The sequence below is a fragment of the Talpa europaea genome, assembly GCF_964194135.1.
Source record: "Talpa europaea genome assembly, chromosome: 1".
Lineage (NCBI taxonomy): Eukaryota > Metazoa > Chordata > Mammalia > Eulipotyphla > Talpidae > Talpa > Talpa europaea.
Window position 1 is genome coordinate 101,994,236 of NC_140073.1, and position 22,934 is coordinate 102,017,169.

General features: G+C 38.3%; 1 protein-coding gene across 1 annotated transcript in view; it reads right to left on the minus strand.

The window, feature by feature from the left end:
* Window positions 1-22,934, minus strand: part of DPP4 (dipeptidyl peptidase 4) — a gene marked incomplete at its 5' end in the record, with an annotated part of 75,066 nt that overhangs the window by 35,660 nt on the left and 16,472 nt on the right. The window contains 8 exons of the mRNA XM_084256976.1: window positions 3,179-3,288; window positions 4,772-4,932; window positions 8,850-8,970; window positions 9,759-9,831; window positions 9,950-10,002; window positions 14,438-14,518; window positions 15,210-15,301; window positions 15,669-15,755. Of these exons, the coding sequence (XP_084113102.1) occupies window positions 3,179-3,288; window positions 4,772-4,932; window positions 8,850-8,970; window positions 9,759-9,831; window positions 9,950-10,002; window positions 14,438-14,518; window positions 15,210-15,301; window positions 15,669-15,755 (778 nt within the window). The remainder of the gene's footprint in view (window positions 1-3,178; window positions 3,289-4,771; window positions 4,933-8,849; window positions 8,971-9,758; window positions 9,832-9,949; window positions 10,003-14,437; window positions 14,519-15,209; window positions 15,302-15,668; window positions 15,756-22,934) is intronic.

Genomic DNA, 22,934 nt, shown 5'->3' on the forward strand with positions numbered 1-22,934 from the left:
CATAGCAGTCGAGAGCCCCTAATCCACCTCCTTTCTGTGGCTATCTTCCAGGGCCCATCATACCTCTTGTGTGACAATGCTAGACTGTGACATCCCTACTATAGATCAAGGGGCCTCAGCTTTTTCAGAGGACCTATAGCAAGACTTTTTCTCTCAGGAACAGTGAGAATTGGGTAGAGCAGGTTGTGAGCGGGGTGTAATGGTTCCTCAGGCTATTCAGCAGATGCTGGGTGAGGTCACCCCATAGAACTGAGAGTATGCCCTCCCTAATCTAGCTTCAGGTCAAAGAAATTGCAGATGGCTGGGAAGAGCCAGAAAAAAGAATTGCTGTTCAAGGAGATTTGAAGGCCATCTCTGTGTCGGCTGTATGAACGCCTGTGCCATGCACACAAAGTCACGGGTATAATATTCCTCATTCACCCTTTCATTAACTTATTTATTCATTTTTTCTACAAATATTAATTGGGTACTTGCCACATCCCAGGCACCCTGTTAGGCAGTGGAGATAGTATTGTAAGATTGACCCCTATGTATAAAACTTGTCTAAATTCAATTCAACAATGTAGAGCAAGGATCTAAATAAAAGTTAGGAGGCTTATAACTTTTCATTATGTGTTTTGTCTCATATATTTTGAGCCCTTCAATGCTCCTTATGAGTAGTAAATACAAATCAGCTAATACAAATAGAGCTAATCAGCTTGAACTCGAAATCAAGGAAGGTAGCAGGAGGCTCACCCAAGTTTAGGCACGGACTCGGGTTATAGGAGGAGAGGCTGGAGGCCTTACTTCATCAGAAAAACCTGCCCACTCCTATCAAATTGACAAACCAGCTTTATCCCATTGTTGGATTTCATGATCCGGGGACTGGGCCTAAGAGGGTAATGTATGAGGGTGAGGGCATATGGACAGAGGTGGGAAGAAACGTGCCGGTCCTAGCAGGACCTTACAAGCCGGGAACCAGTGAATGAGTAGGTAACAGCAGAGGATGTTGGGTAGTTGACTGAGAGGCATAATGTGCCCGGATTAATTTGGCCCTTTTGGATCTTTGCAGGAGGCCAGAAAACAAGGCGACACAAGAACTTGAATATCCCAGAAGACCTCGAGCCTGGTTTTAGAAAAGGTAGGGTCTTACCACCATTTGCAGAGACCAAAGCTGGGTTTGAATTCCCTATGCCACAAACACATTCCTGTGGCAACTCAAAAATATATGATTTGTTGGTAAAGTAAGTCCCACACAAAATATCGCTAGTGAACATAGTGAGTGAGCAGTCTGCTCTGTGAGTAAAGAACTACAAAAAACAAGGACATAGTGGTGAATCCACTTGGGAGAAAAAAGGTGCCTCAGAATTGCTTAATTTCCTGAGCTCAGCAGTTCACTACTAGGTCTCAGAACGATTTCTAGTGGGGAGACTCTGCCTCTTGTCTGTGAAGTGGCCATGAAAGTGATACCCTGGAGGTTGTGTGAGGAGTAAGAGATGATGGGTGAGCAGAGAGAGCACAGTCCAGCTCACAGGGAGCCCTCAGTACATTTTAATTTGATGACTCCAGTGTTCTGGTCTGGCAGATGCAGGCCTCTGTCCTATTCCCAGTTCCCACACTCACTTTGTGAGAACTTGAACAAATTCCTGGGCCTCAGTTCTCTCAACACTGTCTCACAGTGGTGTGCTGAGTGTGTTCTAGAATAGTGCGGGGTCTCTCTAATCTCCTGAGACTACCAGGGATCAGCAGGGGACAAGAACTGAGCATGTTTTCCGCGTGGTGATCTATTTGTTTCCTGCACTGCATTCTTGTGTGTACCTCACTTGAACAAAGGTTTCTGACTCCTTAAAGAAGCTTGTGAACCACTAGTGAGGCCCCAGTCCTTTCCAGATGTAATAGTTTTGTAGAGTAGGAGCTCATGGATCATCCTCTCTGCAAGCAGAGACTGCTTATTGACCAAGAGGTCACCCCAGGTCCTGAGGCTTTTCCCTGGAAAGCCCTGTACTTCCAGGTTCCTTCTGCCTCAGTGTTCTTCCTCCCCAGGATGCCTACTAGAACCCTGTCTCTGTTGTCCAGGGTGTTTTCTTTGATCCCCAGGGTCATGAAAAACCTATGGCCCCTCTTTGAAATGCCTCAACCTTTGTTTTTGCCTCAGTTATACTTGCTCCTGTAGTTATTTATTGTGATGTTTGGTGTCCTTGATTGTAAGTGCTAGAAGGTAGAAGCTATGGGGATTTGTGAGGGTGAATAGAGGGTGTGCAATCAAAGCTCAGTGAAGAGATGGCTGGACAGGACTAAACAGCAGATGTTAGAACCTCCAGGTAAACTTAATACCCTTGGACAAACTCAGGAAAAAATATTTTAAATTTATTGATAATTATTTGTTAGAGTCATACAATAATAGTTGTTGCAGAGAGCTTCTTTAAAGATTAATAAGAAAAGCATGAGATAATGCCTTGTATCTGGCAAATAGCAAGTGCTCAATATATGCTAGCTGTTATTTAAAGGCAACAACAAAATGAAGATGACAGATGGAAGTGAGTAGAGAACAACTTGATAGTAACCACAAAGCGTTAGCAACACAGTCGTTATTTTACTATAAAATAATGGATTGAGAGTGCTCAAGGGCAGAATTTTAAACCACCAAGGATCTTTTAAGCAAGTGACATCTTGAGCACATCAGTGTTATGGGGTGGGGGGAAGGGCTAAATTTAATCCACAAGGTCCTGGCACTTATAATTTTCTATCCAAATATGGTGTCCCCAAAAAAACATGTGGTTAGTTACCCCCATCTTCATATCACTGCTCATGAGTCATTTCAATAGAGAGGACTGCCCTGACTCCACCCCTCATCACCATTACCTTTGCCCTGTTTGAGTTCTTTGTGATATTTGTCATCACTTGAAACTTTATATTTTTATTTGTTTATTGATTATTGCCTGCATCTTCCACCTCAAGTATAAACTCCATGACACCAGAGACTCTGGCTGCTCAATTCTTTTGCAATCCTATCACTAGACCCATGTCCAGCATCAAGGCATGAAGTAGATGCTCAACAAAGAGGTATTGAATGAAAGAATGAATGGCTGCAGCCTGGTGACCCAGCGGGGCACTGCAATAAATTCTGCCAGTCATTGTTTAAGTTCTCCCTGGAGCTATAAAACTGTTTACAAACCAAGTATTAAGTCAAGAGACTTACCCTGTCAAAACAGAAGCAGGAGCAGTGATAGGTACAGGTGCAGGGGGACCTGGATTAAGAGCATCAGTATTTACAACAAAGAACTTTACAGTTGGATTCGCAGTTCCTGCCTAGGGAAAAAAAAAATCACAAAATTTGTGTTGACAAAAATTATAACATCATTGTACAATTCTAAAACTGTGTAAAAAGATCTGTATTATGACCATAAGATAATACACATTGTAAATAATTATGTGTGACATATATTTTATGACACAAAATAATTATGACACATTCAAATTATTTCATGTAGATAAAATGAATAAGGGGAAGTAAAAAATACAACCTTCACAAGTTCAGATGGAAGCATTTCATACACATAATGTATGACTTGAAGACCCAAAGAATTTCTGTTAACAAATGTTTACAATGTACATACTTTGTGCAAAGATACCTTTCTTAAAATCAATTATTTTACTACTGTGACTCAAACATACTCTGACTCCAGAAGACATGATGTCTTTAGTGGCTGATCACTAGCAAGAACACCTTGAGTTCAGCCAAAGACCTGATCTACCAGGAAAATTAATTTACCTGAGCTGAGAGACAATGATACTAATTAGGAAGGCATCATTTCCACTCTAAGTTTAGGTTCACCGTGTTGGGCCTTTACAATCAGTATTATGATAGAAATCTATTAAACCTTTTTATGTATATACCTAGATCTTCAATTGATAAATCAATTAGAAATAATATGATATTTTTAGTGAGAATATTTTATGGATTTTTTTTACCAGTTTCATCAAAATATAACACTTTACTGAAAATAAATCTCCATATTTAGTCTCTGATTTTTTTCTTTTAACTTCTGTCTTACTAAAACGGCAGCCCTTCATAAAGCAAATTGAGTGAGTGGTAAAAATAAACATCCTTTTCCCGAACTGCTTACAGCAAAAAAAAAAATTTACTATTAGATTTTCCTAAATGCAATGCCATGGCCAGTATTATTATGGTACTAATAAAAAATCCCAGTACCATCTAAATACCACTTCTCAGCTTAGACTGTTTAATAAAGCTCTTCAATTTTCATAAATAGACATCCCGAGCAGTCTTAAAAACCAAGGTGTGACACAGTTATTCCATATGAAGGACATGCAAAATTCACATTAGTGCCATGTCTATAATAGAACCACTAAAACTAGTCATATAACTTGGTTAATTAGTAATACAACCTGATATATAACCAAGCTTTCAACTTCATCTAGGGCACATTCCAACTTCTACAAATGAGATGAGCTTCTGATTCAATTACAGTCTCCCTTTTCTGCCATTCAAACATTTCATCCCCCCTACCTCTTTCAAAAGCAATTTCCCCATCTTTTTCAGCTTGTCATTCCTCAAAGTTTTTGGAGAAATTACAAAACCTTAAATCACACTCTTTCCTGGGATAATAAAAATACTTTAAAATTGCCAGATGCTGTTGACTTCAGCAAGAGTAATCACAGCAAGCTGTTGAAGAGAGACTGACAATATTTTCATTAGCAGGAAAGGATTAAATGAAACCATTCTCTTCCCATCAAATCACGTAACCACTCTAAGAATCAGAGCACAGACCTTTGGATATGGAATCCGCACAGTCTTTGGGTACTGCAGTGACTCATCAGAGTAGAAGGAGTATTCAATAAGCGGGACTTCTGTGTCGTTAAATTCGGCATATGCTAAAAAAGTGCCGTTTGGAGACCACCACAGAGCGGAGTAGGCACTGAAGATTTCCTCTGAAAAAAAGACATAAATTGTTCTGTTACAAGAAGTAGCTGATAAATTGGCTTTGGCATTCAAAATATTGTTCTCATTAGCTTTAGTAATTACAGTAGAGTTCAACTAATGAACCACTTTGCATTTGCTGGGCTTCCAAAATAAGAGTAATACAAATGAATAAAAATAAAATCTTCCAGGATAGATCTGGATTATAAAAATAAGTAACCCGTTGGGCCATTTTAGAATATTTTTGCACACAATATTTAATATAAGCTCTACATTTTTTTTCTTTATCTTATACTCTCTAAATTTATGCCACAAAACATAATAAAAGTAAAATTCACACAAGGGGCTAATTCTCCTGCCTAACTTTAGTCAACATGCCAACACTCTCCCCAACTGGGCTCATTTTGCAGTGAGCCCACAGGGTCCCGGTGGGTGGTATGTGGCTCCAGGCTACCAAACCAATATGGTGCCCAGAGTCTACTACTCTTGGCACAAACAAGGTGTGGGAAGGATGTATTTAGAATGGCAAAGAGCTCCATGAGACCCCTACCAAGAAACATTTCCTTTGCCTAGCTCAAAAACTGAAGACTCCCTTGGATTAATACCTTCCTAGGTGTAGAAATTGATGGTTAAGGGAAGAAGGTTGGAAAGGGAGAAAAAGGAAAGGGAAGTTCTTGCTTTTACAAACATCATCAGACTTGTTCCCCGTCTTTGGCAAAGGTAGCTCCTTGATATCTTTGTTATGGAGTCTATTCAAGGACTTCCAATCTCTGGCTCTCAAAATATCAAAGTGGAGGTGAGGGTTCAAGTAGACTGGGTGGAGGCTTCTAGCTCCTTATGAGGATATAATCCTCAAGGCTCTTGTTCTGCTGAGTGTAGAAGTAAAAGTGAAAGCATACAAACTTGAATCTTAGGGTTAGGAAATCATCTATTCCAATCACTTTTTGGATACTTGAGGTTTCCTTTACAGGTTTATTCCAAAAGCTTTTAATAATAATAAATAATAATAACAATAAGAATAGTAATAACAATAATTCTAGAGTATAATAATAGCTATCATGATGAGAGGCTAGGCTAACATTTAAGGAGTGCTAACTATGCTTTGCTAACTATGTCAGTGACAAGAAGTTGACATCTATTATCTCAGTTAAGCCTCTCATTTGCTTATGGTACAGGTGACCAACATAAGCAGGTAAGCCTAAAGAGAAGAAATAATTTTCCCAGGGTCACAGGCTCAATAATCGACTGGATCAAGACAATCCAAACTTGTCTGATTTGAGCACATCCTCTTCATCGCCCTTTCCCACCGTCTCTGCCTGTGAGTCTCAGCACTTCTGTTAACAGAAACTCTTCTATTAGGAAGGCAGCTTACTTCCTCCATTGGACAGATCTGTACCTGTATCATTGAGTTACATTTATAAAACATTTGCATACTTTGAACTTCACAAAGATCCCTGGGTGGCCCTATTCAGAGCCCATTCTACCGAAAAGGGAACAAAGGCTTAGCAAGATTGAGAAAATTGTTCGTGACAAGACCTTGTGATTGTAAATCATGGGGGTTTCCCACTGAGATGCTCTTCATATACTGAGGTGACCTTTCATTCCTTATCGCTTCTACCCATTGCTTCTAATCTAATGCCATTACAGAAAATGAAGGCAATTACAGCATGGTTATAGTGTTTTGGAGATAGTGTTTTACAGATTGCAGGTAGTGGTTTACAGATTGCAGGTAGTAGTCTCTGATTTGAATTATTGGTCATTTAGAATCCAGAACATAGTTTTCTATATCAACAACACATTAAAGCCATAATTGTACTACTTTTGGTCTAACTTAAAATCCTGAAGAGACAAAGGTAGAAAAAGGGGTGAACAACAAAGGGAAGAAAAGATTTCCAGGCCTTCCCGATACAGAGCAGGTTGTGAACACCAGTGTCTATGGTTCCCCCTTCCCCAATGCTGAACCACTCGCCACTCCTCCATCCTGTGACAGGTACCTCCCAACCACCACTCTGACTTTCCTCTGGTACCCCTAGATCTAGTGTCCTCTTCCAGACAGTGCTTTTAACTTGCTTGATTACAGCATCTTTGTCTCCCTCTCTGGGCTAAATTTCCTAAGAGCAAAAGTTGGGTGGCACTTTTTTCAGTGTCCCCAGCTAGTGCGCAATAGGAATTGCACCGAATTACCCAGTATCCTATTGTCAACACTGCTACTTCAGGGAAGGAAGGCACATACCATCTTCTAAAATTACTCCTTTCCCTATTCCTTGCTCCTTGCTCTCACCACACTCTCACTTTCAGCTTTGGATGAGATCAACTACACTCACGCTTAAGAGCTAAAATCATGTGACTAACTTCATACAGGAGATAAAGTATTATCATTAAAAAAATATGTTCGCTAGCTAAAATAAGGCACTAATCAATTAGAATATAGTGAAATAAGACAGTAAAAATATAGAGGAACTGAGCGAGAAAGTTACTTGGGGACGTGGAATGAACAGGGTTCAGGGCACAAGTTCAGAATGCAGAACCCTCTGTGAGGCCAAGGCCATGCCAGCAACTTGCAGCTTTGTTATTTTCTTATGATCCACAGATTCTCAAAATGTATACTTTTTCAATCTCAAATCTCCTTAGCTGCAATAGAGAGGGCCGCTCCACTGGGAGGGTGGATCCCATAAATGGTGAAACAGGTGTTCTCTCTTCTAAGTGTAGACCACAGGTAAATATACAGAACTAATTGCAGGAATTGCCCTGTGGGGATGTCAGAGAATGAGCTGTCATGCCATTCTTCTGTGAATGGCTTAGTAATGAACAGGCAAAATGAAATCCCTCCAGCTATTATTTACCCTAGAAAGAGCCTTAGTATTAGATTTGTTCTTATCTTAGAGACACCTAGCTCTTGCAAGTGAAGAGGGAGGGAGGACAGAGCTTCACAACTTTGGAAAGTGGCTTAACCCCATTCACCTGGGGAATCTGGAGACCTACTGAGCTATTAAAGACTGGTGACTGGTGCTAGTAAATTTCATTTTAAGTTTTAATAAAATATTTCCCATCATAACCATGGGAATTCAACTTTCTTTTAAAGTGATTCGTTGTGATTGTTATAATGTTACCCATTTAACTGAACTTGATGTGAACTGGGATATGAACCAAAATTAATGCATGAAGAGAAATTTTTTTAACTATGAAGATGAAATAACAGAACAAAATGATAAAGGAAAAGATGAGTCTTTCATAAGTATGAGGCAACCTTGTGAATGGTTTGGCATAGACTCAAAATGTCCTTTACCATGGCAACTACAGACAATGTTCTATTTTTTTTTTAAAGTTTCTAAAATGTTTTCTACTTTCCAAAATCCTTATCCTAAAAGAGAGACTAAGTGTTTTAAACATTTTAGGTTCTGTTTTTATCTATTCTTTTCCTATACCTTTTCAGTGATTTTTTTCCCCCTTCTTTTAAAAACGGGAATTTTGATTGGATTAAGTGCAAAGAAATACAATTCCTCCATAAAGCAGGCATTTTCTCTCCCCCATATCCCCCAACCTCCAGATAATATTTGTCATCTTTCGGAATGCTGCAAGAACATTTAGCTTTCCTTAGACACTTCTGGGTTAGGAAGGCCTGGTTAGAGAAACACCTGATCTCAATCTGGAGGTTGCTATGTCCCAGGAACAGAAAGACCTTTTGTTGCACTAGGCCAAAGACAATAGGGGCATTGAGACACAAAGAGGACAAGGCAGGGCCAGTACAGTTGAGAACCACTTGGGCAATGAGCTACCTGGTGAGGGTGAGTGCTGAGAGAGAATTGAGAACATTTGAAAAAAAATGCAACTTATTTTGAATGTCATTGACTGTCCCCATTTTTAAAGAATTATCTATGTTTGAAAGCTTACAGATATCCTGACTTGAAAACAACTTTAAAATCTCTACCTTCATAAACCCAGTCAGTTATTCCGTTAAATATCACATCTCGTCTCCCATTCGATGTGATCCTCTTGGCTTGTTCATGTGGTTCATTTTTAACATAAATATCATTTTCCCAAACATATGCCTAGGGAGAATGAAAACAAAATTGACAAATAATAACATGTTATGAAATATTTTATCCCAGTGGTTTAAAAATCAGTTATCAGTTATTTTTATCCTATAAAAAATTGGCATGCAAGTGTATGATTACCTTACATTATTCAATTTTAGCAAGATTTACTCCCTGCTTATTATATTCTTACATAATAAGTATACAAGATATGAAACCCCCAAATAATCCTAAAACCACTCTTAATATGTTAAAAGTAAGAAGCTCAAAACCACCGCTTTTTGGATGCTTAAGTGTATGTGAGTTAATCTAGAAGACTGGCCAGTTCTAGAGGATGATGAATGACTTTGCATTTCTTTTTGGGGGAGGGGAGTAGCAGAAGTGCAATTACATTCCAAGAGGGAAAAGTTCAGCTACGGACAAACATTCCATCTTCTTATTTGAATTTCTTTTTAACACTCTCAGCACTATAGAACATGAAGTTATATCTAGACTAACACGGAGAAAGTTGCAGAACTAGCCAAAAGCAGGTATGTCTCTTATAAAAACATGTAAGTACAACAGAAATGAACATTTAAGAGTTTAATAAGCATTTTTCCAGTAAGTAAACAACTCCCTAGTAGTAGGTCAGAAACTGTCAGGAATCATGTTTACTGTGTTGAGCTAGTAAAAGATTATCTTAGGCAATTACTCTATATTTGATAGTGAAGTATTGGCTCCTAAATGTCTGGTACTCTATATCAGGATTACTAGCCTGAAAGACTCGAGTCATGGCTTTCTGACATCAGAAGACACTCACTGACCAATTTATGACCCTCTGGTGACCATGCGATCCACTGTGTTTCATTTGGAATTCTCTCACTTGTGATCAGTTGCCTGGAAAAAAAATGAAAGCAAACAGCACCAAATGAATAAATCATAGTAGGATTTATTTTTTATTTTAATTATTATTAGATTTAAAAAGTATAATCAATCCTATGAGGAAGTCACTGACCTTTTACTTAAGTCATAAATGTCATATGAAGCTGTGTACGAATGCCTCCATAGCTGTAAAAGGAAGCAGGTAATTCAGTTTCTAGGATTTGGGCCACTTGCTGAAAGAGCTCAAGATGAGAGATAAAGTAATTTAACATTGTTTAATTCTCAAATTTTATCACATATTATATCATTCCTATCCTATCTTATCTTATCCTATCCTATCCTATCCTATCCTATCCTATCCTATCCTATCCTATCCCATCAGATCCAATTTGATCCTATCAATTGCCTATCTAGAATCTAGGATTTGGCAATTACAAAGAATCTTAGTACAACCTTCTTTGGACTCCATCTATAATGTAGTTCTGACAGCCAAGGAACCTTCTAGGCCCGAAATAAGCTCAAGTACCATTTCCATGTGAACATTATTTCTAGCATTTACCTTGGTCTATTAAGTTTATCTACATAGTAAAATACAAAGTTTCACCTTTGAACCACCTTAATGGCAAAATAATTAACAGATGTATAATTCTATTGCCGGTGGTGGAGGAATGTCTATTTTCCTATACTGATCATGATTATACCCATATAAAAATTCAACCCAAACACACATTTTTACCGCACATTGATTCCTAATTGCCGAAACTTGGAAGCAATCAAGATGCCCTTCAATAGGTGAATGGACAAATGAACTGTGGTCCATCCAAACAATGGAATATTATTCAGCAATAGAAAGAAATGAGTTCTAAAATTACAGCAAGACATGAAGAAGTCTTAAATGCAAATTGCTAGTTTAGAGAAATCAATATGAAAAGACTATCTACTGTATAGTTCTAACCATATGACATTGTGGAAAAGGTAAGGGTATAGAGAGAGTAAAAATATCAATGGTAGCTAAGATTTTGGGTGAGGGAAGGATGACTAGGTGGGGCACAGGGGATTTTCAGGACAATGGAAATATTCTGTACGATTTTGCAATGAGAGGTGCATGTCATTTACATTATATACTATTCACACCTCATAGAATGTATAACACATAGTAAACCTCAATGTAAATGATGAACTTTAATTAATAATAATATATCAATATTATTTCATCAATTATAACAAATGCACCACACTAATACAAAAATGTTCATAATAGGGAAAAATGGGGAATTGAGGGTAAGGGATGAGGTAGCATATGGAAACTTCCTGTACTTTCCGCTCTTTTTCTGTAAACCTAAAACTGCTCTAAAAAATAAAATCTCTCATTTAAAAACAAATGAATTAGAACTATACCAGATGACTTGGAAGAAGTTCACATGGTATCATTGTGTGGGAAATGCAATTTATAGAAAACTATTTCTATAGAAAACAGGATCCTATTTCTATAGAATAAGCAATAACTAAAAAAGGATTTTTAGCTTCATAAAATTACATGAATAAGAAGGAAAATATAAAATATGGAGAAATATACACTAGGTTCTTAATATAGGATACCTGAGGGAAAAGCAGGGTAAAAATCAGGCAAAAATTAAATTAAAGATCAAAAAATATGATTACAGATTTGCACTTATAAAAATTGTGTTGATATATGCATTCACATATAAATTAAAGATATTTTAAAAGAAATCACTTATCTAGTATCTGTCTTCCCTGTCATTCTCCTAGAGGCAAGACATTATGTCTTAGCCATCTTTAAATACCTGGAGTCACCTCTGGTGCTCAGGAAATAAATCAAAGTAAAATACAAATCAAATTTTACCTATGAGAATGAAATAGATAAAATAGGCAGTCCAAGGACACCCAGCTGCATGGCAGGGCTGAGACATGTGTCAGGATTCCTAACTTTTGAGAATATTTCCACTTAAAAATTATTACTCTCCTATCCACTCACAGCAACAAATACCTATGAAACCTACCTTTTTGCAAATCATAAATTCCTTTTTGAATCCTAAGTTATTTGGATATACCCCATGCTTGTTTCTGGGCAACCTCTGAAAGTAATACTTGTTAGAGCCACAAGGTGTGATGCAGGCTAAAATGAAGAGTTTTAAGAAGGTTTGAAATCATTGCAGGATGACAGACTCATCATGGATTATAAAAGGAAACCGAATATGTTTGAAATGTTCACTTCATCTTATGACACGGACTCATCTATTTAGGCTACAAACATTGGTATATATCCTCTCTCAGGTACTAATGTATAATACAGGATCCCTCTCTCTGAGGAGCTCATAGTTGATGTGTGACACGTGGAAGTAAACTATCACCAGAAAAGAATCACAAGAGATATAAAGGAGGTAGGTAGGGTGTGGCAGGATCACAAATGGGTCCTTGGGGAAAGAAAGAGACTTTGGGACTGAGTTTCAGTGGCAGAGGGCTGCCATACAGAGAATGGTAAAAAAAAAAAAAAAAAAAAAAAAAATCCTAACAGAATGAATGGGAGTTAATGGTAGTGAATGAGTTGGGGAACAGAGTGGCAGGGGGCAATGTTGATTAAATGATCCAAGAAAGCCTGGACCTGAATTACTGAAAAGAGAGAGCCATATGATGATGTTGGATAAAGGTTCCAAGAGGAAGCAATAGCAAATGTTTTGGCCCTTAAATGGGAATGAAAGTGATGCTTGAGAAAAATAAAGAGCTCTGCACTTAAAGGTTCTTCTTCAGATCATTGAATCACTGGCAAGCCCTTAAATCCAGACATACCTGGTCCCCACCCATAGCAATGCCAAGGTAAGTGATTTGGAGTAGGCTGAAGATGTCTATGTGAGGTACTTTTCAAAACCTGCCCTTGTGATTTAAAGGGGCAGGCAGGACTGAGGAGGAAGCATGAGCTGGTGCTGGGGAGTACAGAGAGGGCTTTGAGGGGCCAGACTGAGGTCTCATTGCACACACAGGCTTCCTAGGATCCTGTGGTTCAAGTTTGTGAGGGGAAGGTGGTGGCAAGTCAGGGATGGTAAGGGCTTAAACTCAGGTCAGACATTCTCTAACTTGGGTTTGAAGGAGCACTTTGGATACTCCTTGAAAACTATAGATAGCATGAAAAGAGAACAGTGAAAATAGCAACAACAGCTAAATCCACATAAGGAATCTCCGTGGTAACACAGGAAATACAAATTATTACCAATGATGGTTGTCCAGCTAAGCCTGCCAGTAAAATCCACTTCTTTGCACACATCAAGTGACACTTGTTGAACTTGGCTTAATAGTAAATTGAACTGATATTTACCTTTTGTTTCACCCTAACCTCACAGTCTTTATGTTTGTCTTTAATATGGAGAGCTGTTATTCAGTAGTTCTCAACTCCAGTTGCTCACTAATCGATTTATTAAAAAAAATATGCTAATGCCAACTCCACTTTAAAGACTTCAGTTTATTGATCTGTGGGTTGAACCTGCACACTGAAAATTTTTTTAAATTCTTCATGTGATTTTAATCTATGGACAGCAATAAGAATCACTGAATTAAAAACATAATAATTCATTAATTGAGTATAGATGTGTAACTTGGCATAGGATTCTGATTTGCTTTTAGCTGATAGGTTTTAGAGACCTCTTGTCCGGAAAACAGGCTCAGCACAGTAAATGCAGGATAAAGGTTATGACGGGCATCACCATTCCAAAATAGGAATTGGAGTAGGGGATGGTTTGCTTGCCCAGGGAAGAGCAGTGTTAGGGAGCAGTTAAATAAAGCCACTCGGAATTTATTGATTACCCTTGCAAAAAAAGAAAGTCACATTTGGGGATCCCCAGCTTTATGATTTGTTTTCAATGTAATAGAATACCTCTATGGGCTTTCATCTATCCTATGTGTCTCAAAATTCTCTATATTTGACAACTGTGTCAAATCCACAAATAACCAAAAAGTTAAAGTGACTGGTGGTTTGCAGCCCTCCTAAACCTGCTGAGAGTGTATGAGTTAGCTGTACCCGTTCATGAATGTGTGAGGATGCTCTGTGGGCTGGGAGGTTGGAAGAAGCACTCTCTGCAGGACACTGATGGCCAGAGCTGAGGCTCCCGCACTAGAATAGCTTGTATGTGATTCTACATACAAGCCTGGAGGCAGGAAGGTGTGCAGGGTATTCTGGCAGCCTCTTCTGGAGGATGAGGAGTTTAGAGTTTAGCTCTTTTCAAAGCAAATACTTAGTCTTACTTTATACAAAATTGACACAGGGAGATAAGGACTTATATTAATGTACAAGACAGATGTGAAAATTTGAAGTTATAAATGCTTATTATAAATTTCATTTTATTAACTAGTCTTCAGTATCTCTAATGTAACTTTACTTATACTTTTCAATATTTGAAAAGCACCAAAAATGAGTTCCTCTTAAAACATCTCTTGACTTGTCTGTCATGAATGAGAATGACCACTTCCTTTGATGCTGAATTAATGAGTTTTTAGTGTGTATGGTACTGTTTCAGGATCAATTTTTAAAATTTATAGACTTGAAATCAACTTTAAATCAACATATGCGTTAGATTCTTCAAATGACACAGAAAGAGAGCATTCCTTTTACCTTCACATAGTTGTACTCTAAGAGAATAAACAGTCCATCAGGAGATACTGAATAATCATTTATGGAGTATCCAAATCCATCCTGTCAATCAAGCAGAAAAAGAAAATTTGAGTAATTCCACTTAACTGCCTTTAATGAGCACTTATTATGGAGTGAATATGGCTCTAGACATGTGGTTGGTGTCTTATTTAAGTGGCCTGGAGGAGAATACTTTACCAAGTTTGAGACCACAAAAGGAATAAGGAAAAGGAATAAGATGCTTTCAGTTTGCCAGAAGAATTAAGGGGATATAACAAATTTAGCTTGTTTAGTTTAGCTTATTTAGTTATTTAGCAAAATAACTAATTTATCTTGGGACTGAGTTTTAAATGCCTGCAGAAACCAACAAGCTATTGAGGCTTAGGTCTTGGGAGGAATTTGGTATAAAAAATGTGTATTTGAAAATCAGGGTCAGAACGGAAAACACTGATATTAGGAAGGACAGGGAATTGACTGATGGAGAGCATGCAAAGTAAGGAAAGAAGCCAGCAAGTACAGACAGAACCCCGAAGAGCACTTACACTCAGGAGGACGGGCAGAACAGGAGGAATCGTCAAAGGAGTCTAAAGAGTAGACAAGGCAGGGAGCATTTCAAGGAGAGAAAGATCCACTGTGCCATATGCTGCAGAGAGAGTCCAACAGGATGAGAAATGATAGTACTCATGATTTGAAAGGTTATGAAAAAAAAAACAGAATTTTTTAAGCCATGAATTAATTATGTGATTAGACATACAAGTGTACTGTTCTCCAAGAAAATGGAACTGTTTCCATATTCAGCATTGAATAGCAAGATATTATTTTCTTGTCTGTAGAGATATTCATGATCTAAAGAAAGAAAATGGTCAGATCAATATTTCAAGTTCTATCAAACGTGTTCATAAGATAAAAATTATGCAATGAAATTTAAGATCTATGTTCACACAGAGCTAAATAAACATTTCCAAGTCAACAAAACATTAAACAATGAATATTATATTAGTATTTATTCATTTTTCCATCATTACTGTCAAGATTTCAAAATTCACATTGAACTTTTACAGTACATATCAAAGAAATACTAAGGTTTCTTTTTGTCTTATTTCCCCATGCTCCATAAGGTTTAAATAAAACCAAAGATACGGCTTCAATGCCTTAGGTGCCTCACAAACTAACTAGAATGGATACCTCTTGTCTCCCATCTCCAAATCCTTACCTGAAAACCATCGTAAGGTGTAGTATTTCAGTCTGTAAGTATTTTTCAAGTAATCAGCCAGAGTGTAGGTTGGGCGATTGTCAGCTGCTAGGAAAAAGAGAACCAAATGTTCAGTAAGATTAAATAACCTAAGTGTGGGATAAAATAAATAAATGCATTTCTACAATGTACACTGGCCATAAATGAAGAGAAATACACTCAAAAAAATAAATAAAAAACCCACATTTTGAAAGATTTCTATCTGAGTGACTGGAGTAAATATGCATTTAGCACAAGGGACTATGGTGGCATACTATAGGTGCTTTTGTGAAGGGTGCACAATGGAGGTAACACCTAAAGAGGGGATCCTATACTCCCCAAAATACAATAATGTAAACCAACATTTCCTCAATTTAAAAGTGCATTGAATGTGTTGAGTAATTAAAGAACAGGTGAGCATGTACTAGATTCATGCTATGAGTGAGTTTCATCATGAAGTCTAGGTCATCAATGCCCAGTGGAAATATCATATGAATGCATTTTCTAGTAGCCATATTTTAAAAAAAATTATGGCAAAATTAATATTCATAGCATATTTTATTTCCCTGAATATATCCAAGATAATGTCATTTTGACATTGAATCCATATTTAAATGCAGTTAAGAGATCTTTCACTTTATTTTTCCCTTACACTATGTCTCTGAAGCAGTATATAGTTTATCATTAGAGCACATCACAGTTTCACTAGCACATGCCCGGTCAACAGGTGCATGTGGTTGTGTCATGGCCAGTATAAGGCTGGATCATACTCATGCAGCTACAGGGTCTACTTTCAAGCTCTTTCACACCACATTAAGACAGGCTGATCACCCAATGTGAGAATCTTTGTTTCTATCGTTGCTTCTGAAATACCTGGTTCTTCTGCTAACTCCCTATTATTATGTATATTTTCCCTACTTTGGTGCTATATTTCTTCATGGACCTCTAAGGCAGATATGCCCTGATATTCAGTCTTCAGCTTTCTGCTCTTCTAATTTCTTCCTTCCAAAGAATTCCAGAGAATGTGACCTACTGGACAGTAGACACATTTTCCATTTAAATAAATACAAAATCTGCAGTCATCATGTGAGCCTACACATTCCCAACTCACATTTTCAGTGCTGTGTCGGGCATTCTTAGTTGATTTGTCCCATTCTAACCCTTTACTCACTGTATCTGAAATAATTGTCCTTTCAAAATAAATTTTCCTTAGGAAATTTATGTGCTGCTATATTCTGTTACTGGTGACCAAGTTGAAAGTCACAAAACCACTTTTGATGCCCCCCTCTCTTATCACCACTTCCATCCAGTCAATACTGTTGATTCTTCTTGTGAAGTCTGTTTTCCATGGAACCCTGCCATCAGGTTTTCCCCATTCCAACCCTTCTACTATGCCACCACTGGAAGGCTTTGTCAAAAAAACTACTTTTACTCTGATGATGTCTTCTATGGAAGCTTTCGGTGACTCCCCACTGCCCACAGGAAGATTCAAACTCAGCCTGGCACTTGTAACCTTCACCATCTGACATGCGATTCTCTTCAGGTTCATTTCTACTCTCTCCCTGCATGAAATTTCAAACCTAGCCACAGTGATCTGTCCACTAACCCAGCTGATCTTCTTGGACGTTTCCACCTCTGCTCCTTGTCTGAAACCACTTCCCTAAAGTATCTCCAACTACTTTCCTGGTACCACAATCCACCACCCTCCAACTCCCACCTCTTCAATTCTGTCTCTTCTGTCATTTGTTCCTACACTACTCATTTGATTCTTGTCATTAAGTGACTTGGGTTGATGACATATTTTTTATGCTTGCTTCTGTGGCCTTCCCAAGTAGGTCATGGCCTCATTAAAGGCAGGGCCTTGGATTTTTGTTTTGTTTTGTTGTGCATTGACCTGAGCACAGTTCTATGCACTTGAAGGTACAGGCACACATGTATGCACACACACACACACACACACAGAGTTTTTGTTGTTTGACATAAGATATCCTACAAGCCTAACCAAGGTCAATGGATTCTTCTTCCCTGTTCCAGAAACTTCACTGATGACAAACAGCCTCTTAAGTCTTTTTTCAAATTCTTTGCTTTTTCCATATGCACACAAAAATACACTCACAAAAATTAGCCACCATCGTAACATTCCTGTAATGGCAGTTTTAATCTTTCGGGAATTGCAAAGCCAGCAGCCTCCTATTTTATGAACTTTTTATAACTTGTGGAAAGGAAATTCTCTTAAAGGAAATGTTCTTTCAAAAGATGTTCTTAAGACTCTATATCTTTGGATCTCATCTGATGTAACAATTGTTCTGCCTATGAAACTTTCAGTTTCAGTTGATGAAATTGCTACACCTTGTTTTTATTACTTTATTGAATTTATTTAAGCTTTACTTGTTAAATTTTTTAAAGGGGTTATTTAATTTTTTTTTCAATTCTGTACTGCATTTCAATCTGACAGTTAGTAAGACGTTTCTGTTTACTAGCAGAAGTATAGCATGAGGGTAAAACCAGCCTTTGGATGTGTCAACATTCCAAAGAGAAGCAAAGTCTTATGCTATGGAAAATAGTGTTTGAAGCTCATACTGGATTACAAAACTGCAAATCTGAATTTGCTCACCACACACCCTCAATTGTTCATATTCATTCATTCATTGTTTCATACAAATAATTATAAGGAGCATTATATGACAATATTGTTGGTGGTATATATTCTGCTATTGAGAGTCAAAAATGGACATAAAACATCCTCAAATTAACACAATTTAAATGGATATAGACATTCATAATCCTAATATTATCTGCTAATGTTGATGTCTAGATAGACTGTAAGTATACTACAATTCACACACACATGAATATTGCAGTGGCCTGAATGCTTATGTTGCCCCTTGTAAATTCACATGTTGACAACCTAGCCCCCACTGAGATGGTATTAGGAGATGAAGCCTTTGGGCTGTGATTAAGTAATGAAGGTGAAGCCCTAATGAGTTGGATTCGTACCCTTTAAAAAGTGAACCCAGTGAGCTCACTCACCCTTTCTGCCAAGTGAGGACAAAGGAACCTTAAAACCTCACCAGACATTAGACACTGAATGTGCTGTCACTTCACCCTCCAAAAGTGTGAGAAATAAATATTTGTTGTTCGAGTACCAGTCTATTATATTTCTGATATGGCAAATTGAATGGGCTAAAATACACACACACACACACACGCAATGCAAACATATATGTAGACATACATAAAAAATATGTAGACTATATATCACTGACTCGCTTTTATAAGTACTGCATTTCTATAATAGAACACATATGATGTTTTCTCATTTAAAAGCTATCTCACAGGGCTTCCCTGGTGGCTCAAGGGGTTAACACGCAACCTGTGAAACTGTCCATAGCTTCTACAGCATGAGTTCGATCCCTGGCCGCCCAGGGAGCAACCCACATGGCACAGCAGACCTCTCTTATCTCACCTGCTGCTCCCCTCAGCAATGTACTTCAGTTAATCTGTCTGTTCTGTTCCCCATTCTGTCTCTAGTGAATCCCCTCACCCCCTGCATCTCTGGTCTGTACCCCAGCTCTTGTATGCATAAATAAATAATAAATAAATAAATAAATACATGCTATCTCACATAAGGGTATTTGCCCAGGATTTTCAGAACACTCTAAAATCTAGACTATTAAAATAATTGAGGCAGAATTCCCTGTGACTTCACCTGCAGCCCAGGGTGCTGCTCTTTTCATTCAAGATGCATTCCTTACTGAGCACTAACTTCTCTGCCCCCTCAGCTGTGGCTGGGCTCTTTCTGCCATCAGCCCACAGCTTTTCTAAACCCATCATCTCCACCACGTTTGGACTCCCTTCTGCTCCCAGTGGGTCCAGCATCATTGTGATCCATCTGCTGATGCTGCAGATTTCCACACTGATGTCACAGTCTTGCTATAGCCCAGGCTGTCCTTGAAGGTTCAGCCTTGGCTTGTGTTAAGCTCACTCAGCTCCTTTACAATGACCCTGCAAGCCAGGTTTCATATCCTGGCTACTCAATCCCAGAACAGCACTGCTAAATTGGAGCAAGTAGAGCAACAAATGTTCCTTGTTTTTTGCCTTGCCATTTGATAAGTAGTGCACATTGGAAGACACTTTTGAAACATCTAGATAAGCGAGTTCTGTGAGACATGAGTGCCAAGTCCAGGTTTTGACCTTTAGCAAGTTCATAGTTGGCTGCCAAGATACAACCTATTTTGTCAAACACTTAGGGGACACACTCACATTTCTTCTTTCTTGTCTACTCGCTCACTGATGGGGCACTGCTGTGGCAACAGATGAAGGTCTTTGGCTGCTTGTGTAGTTTTCCTGGTGGGCCTGGGACATGTCGTTCATTTGACTTATCAGTTCAAAGCATTGTGCTAGCCAAGTAAAGCAGCTAATCATATGTTACCCATCAGCTTATACAGAAACTCTTTGATTCGTGTCTTCTTTAATTTAAAAATCAGAAAAGGTAACTTGATACTTTTCTTCTTGGGTTAGAGCAAGTATTAGGTTGAAGCATGTGAAAATGACATGTTTACCAGACAAATATGGTAGGTTAATAACTTGAAATAGTTCCAACCTGCTAATACACTCACTGTGTATGGTATCTTAACAAATCCTTGCTGCAAGATCAAAATTATTTTTGAATAAAAGTAATTCCAGAAAGGTAAAATCCAAGTAAGAGAGTAGTATAATTCCATGGAATAGCTTTGCATTGACCAATTGCTGCTTTATGAATATAGGATATTTTGAATATTTAAATAATTCTGAATAATAAATCTTTTTGCTTGTTATTAAGCTATGACATATAATATTTCTCTTTTACAAAGATAAACTGTTTTGGTAAATAAATGGCTAATGAAATCCAACTAAAAAGAAATGTGCTCTTTACAGCTCATAAACTCATAAAGTTGTTAAACACAGGAAAAAGATATCTGGTTATAGAGTTCTTGTGTTCCATATGGTAACCAGTTAACATTTTATATTGATGCTAAAGAAATAAGATGAGTGTTACTTTAAAATTCACTCTAGCAAAATAGCAGCCTTGACATAGGGACAGGGGAAGAAAAATAACGAAGGCAGGAGAAGAAACTGACTGAAAGTGTCCTCATCTCCAGTACTACCCAGCAGCAGATGAGGACTACAACCCATGATTAGTATTTGATTCAATAAAAACCAGTAAGAGGAGGGGTCCCTGGTGACTTTGAAATCAAAGAGACTGGATTTGAGTCCAGAGCTAATGCTTGTACTGGGACCTAGGGAAAGATAGCAAGTTTTTCAAAGACCTCAATTTTTAATCTATAAAATTAGAATTATAGTATCATCGAGCCCACAGGGATTTCTAAGATTAAATGAGATCATGTATGCTAAGTGCTGCAGGACTTAGAATTTAGGAAGCCCTCCAAATATGTGATGCTATTTATCTTTATTTCATTCCAAACTGGTGCTGGATATTAGATACAAATACACAAAATGAATAAAAGATTCTCTCACCTGGAGAAACTAACAGTGATGCCAAGGTTGGGAATGACACTGCAATATAACAATAGCCTTTTAGTTTCACTATATTCCCATCCCAAATATTCCTAATGAGGCAGCATAACGCATAACAGTGACAAAACATCTAGAAAAAGTGGAATCTAATCATTTGCTAAGGGCTAGAGAATATCACCCTCTCCCTTCAACTTGTCTAACAGCATCCCTGGGGGAAATGAACAATTTATATAATATGGGAATTGGGGGGACTAGACTTAGTGAAAGTAGAGGGTTTGTGAAGAGTGAAGTTTGCCAGATTACTATACACAAGAGGCATCAAAATAAAGTAAAATCACCAAATTTATCTTCTAAATAAGAGAAGCATCCAGGTTTATCAAGTGGCTGCTGATAAATGCAATGCCATGTTGCTTAACAGGGAACTGCAGCGTCTGCTTGCTATTCGCATTTACCCTAGGATCATAGTGTCAGATGACCAGGTTTTTGTTAGCGATGGAATCGTTGTATTTTCAAAGGTCTGTTCTGAAAGGCCAACCAAATGGTACAATGCACAGTTCCCAGAATAGCATCAGTTTGGAAAGAAGGAAATAACTTGATGGGGGGTTGTCTGTCGGGACTCTAGTCTCTCCTCCTTCTCTCCCTCCTACTTCCCTCCTCTCCCCTCCTCCATCTGCACTAGTTTCCAGGATGGTTCCCTAAAGCCCACTCTTGCCTTGGGGGACTTTGAATTTGCTGTGCTCTCAGCTTGGAATATTCTTCCCCTCCTATTTACCCAAGGCTTCCACTCTTACCTTCTCCAGGTTTCTAGTAGCTTGTCATCTTCCCTAGATTAAGAGCTGCAAACCCCCTACTCATGACATTCTCTTGGTATTGAATCTTCCTGATTTTATTTTCAATTTTCTCCTTAGCAGTGATACCACCTAATTTATCATAAATTTTACTTATCATTTTTTAAAGATTTATTTATTTATTCATACAAGAACTGGGGTACAGGCCAGAGGTGTGGGGTGGGGGTGGTGAGAGGATTCACCAGAGACAGAGTGGGGAGCAGAACAGGAAGATTGACTGAAATACACTGCTAAGAGGAGCAGCGGGAGAGTCAGGAGAGGTCTGCTGCACCATGTGGGTAGCTCCCTGGCTGGGGATCAAACTCGTGCTGCGGTGGCTGTGGATATCTTCATAGGTTGCGTCTTAACCCCTTGCACCACCAGGGAGGTTCTGTTTATCTTGTTTACTCCCTGCCTCTCTTAACTGAATTAAGTTTCATGAGGACATTGATTTAGTTGTGTTTTGTTTTACTATTGTATCACTACAGCCTAGAACAGTGCCTGGCACAAGCAGTAAATATTTGTTGAATGAAAAGATAAAAACCAGACAATACAAACTCAAGGACATAAACATAGGAGTATAAACACAGGAACAAAGCTCTAAATACCAGCACTGTGAACTCTGTATGACTGCAGCAGTAGGAAGGGCAGGGCAGTGCACTCAGCCAGAAGGGTCCTGCTGGGAGCCTGGGGTTCCAGTCTGCCACTAGCTGCCTCAGGCCCTCTAAGTCTTCTAAGACCTTTCTAGTTATTTGCATATTGTCTTTCAACTCATAATATGTGCTTCCACTCTTTGCTCAGTAATGCTGGGAAGGGGATTTACAGTTATATTTCCCAAACGACTTTGTCTGCAGGCTTCCTGTTAGGTCTTACCACTAAGTAAAAACAAATAGGAGAAAAGAAG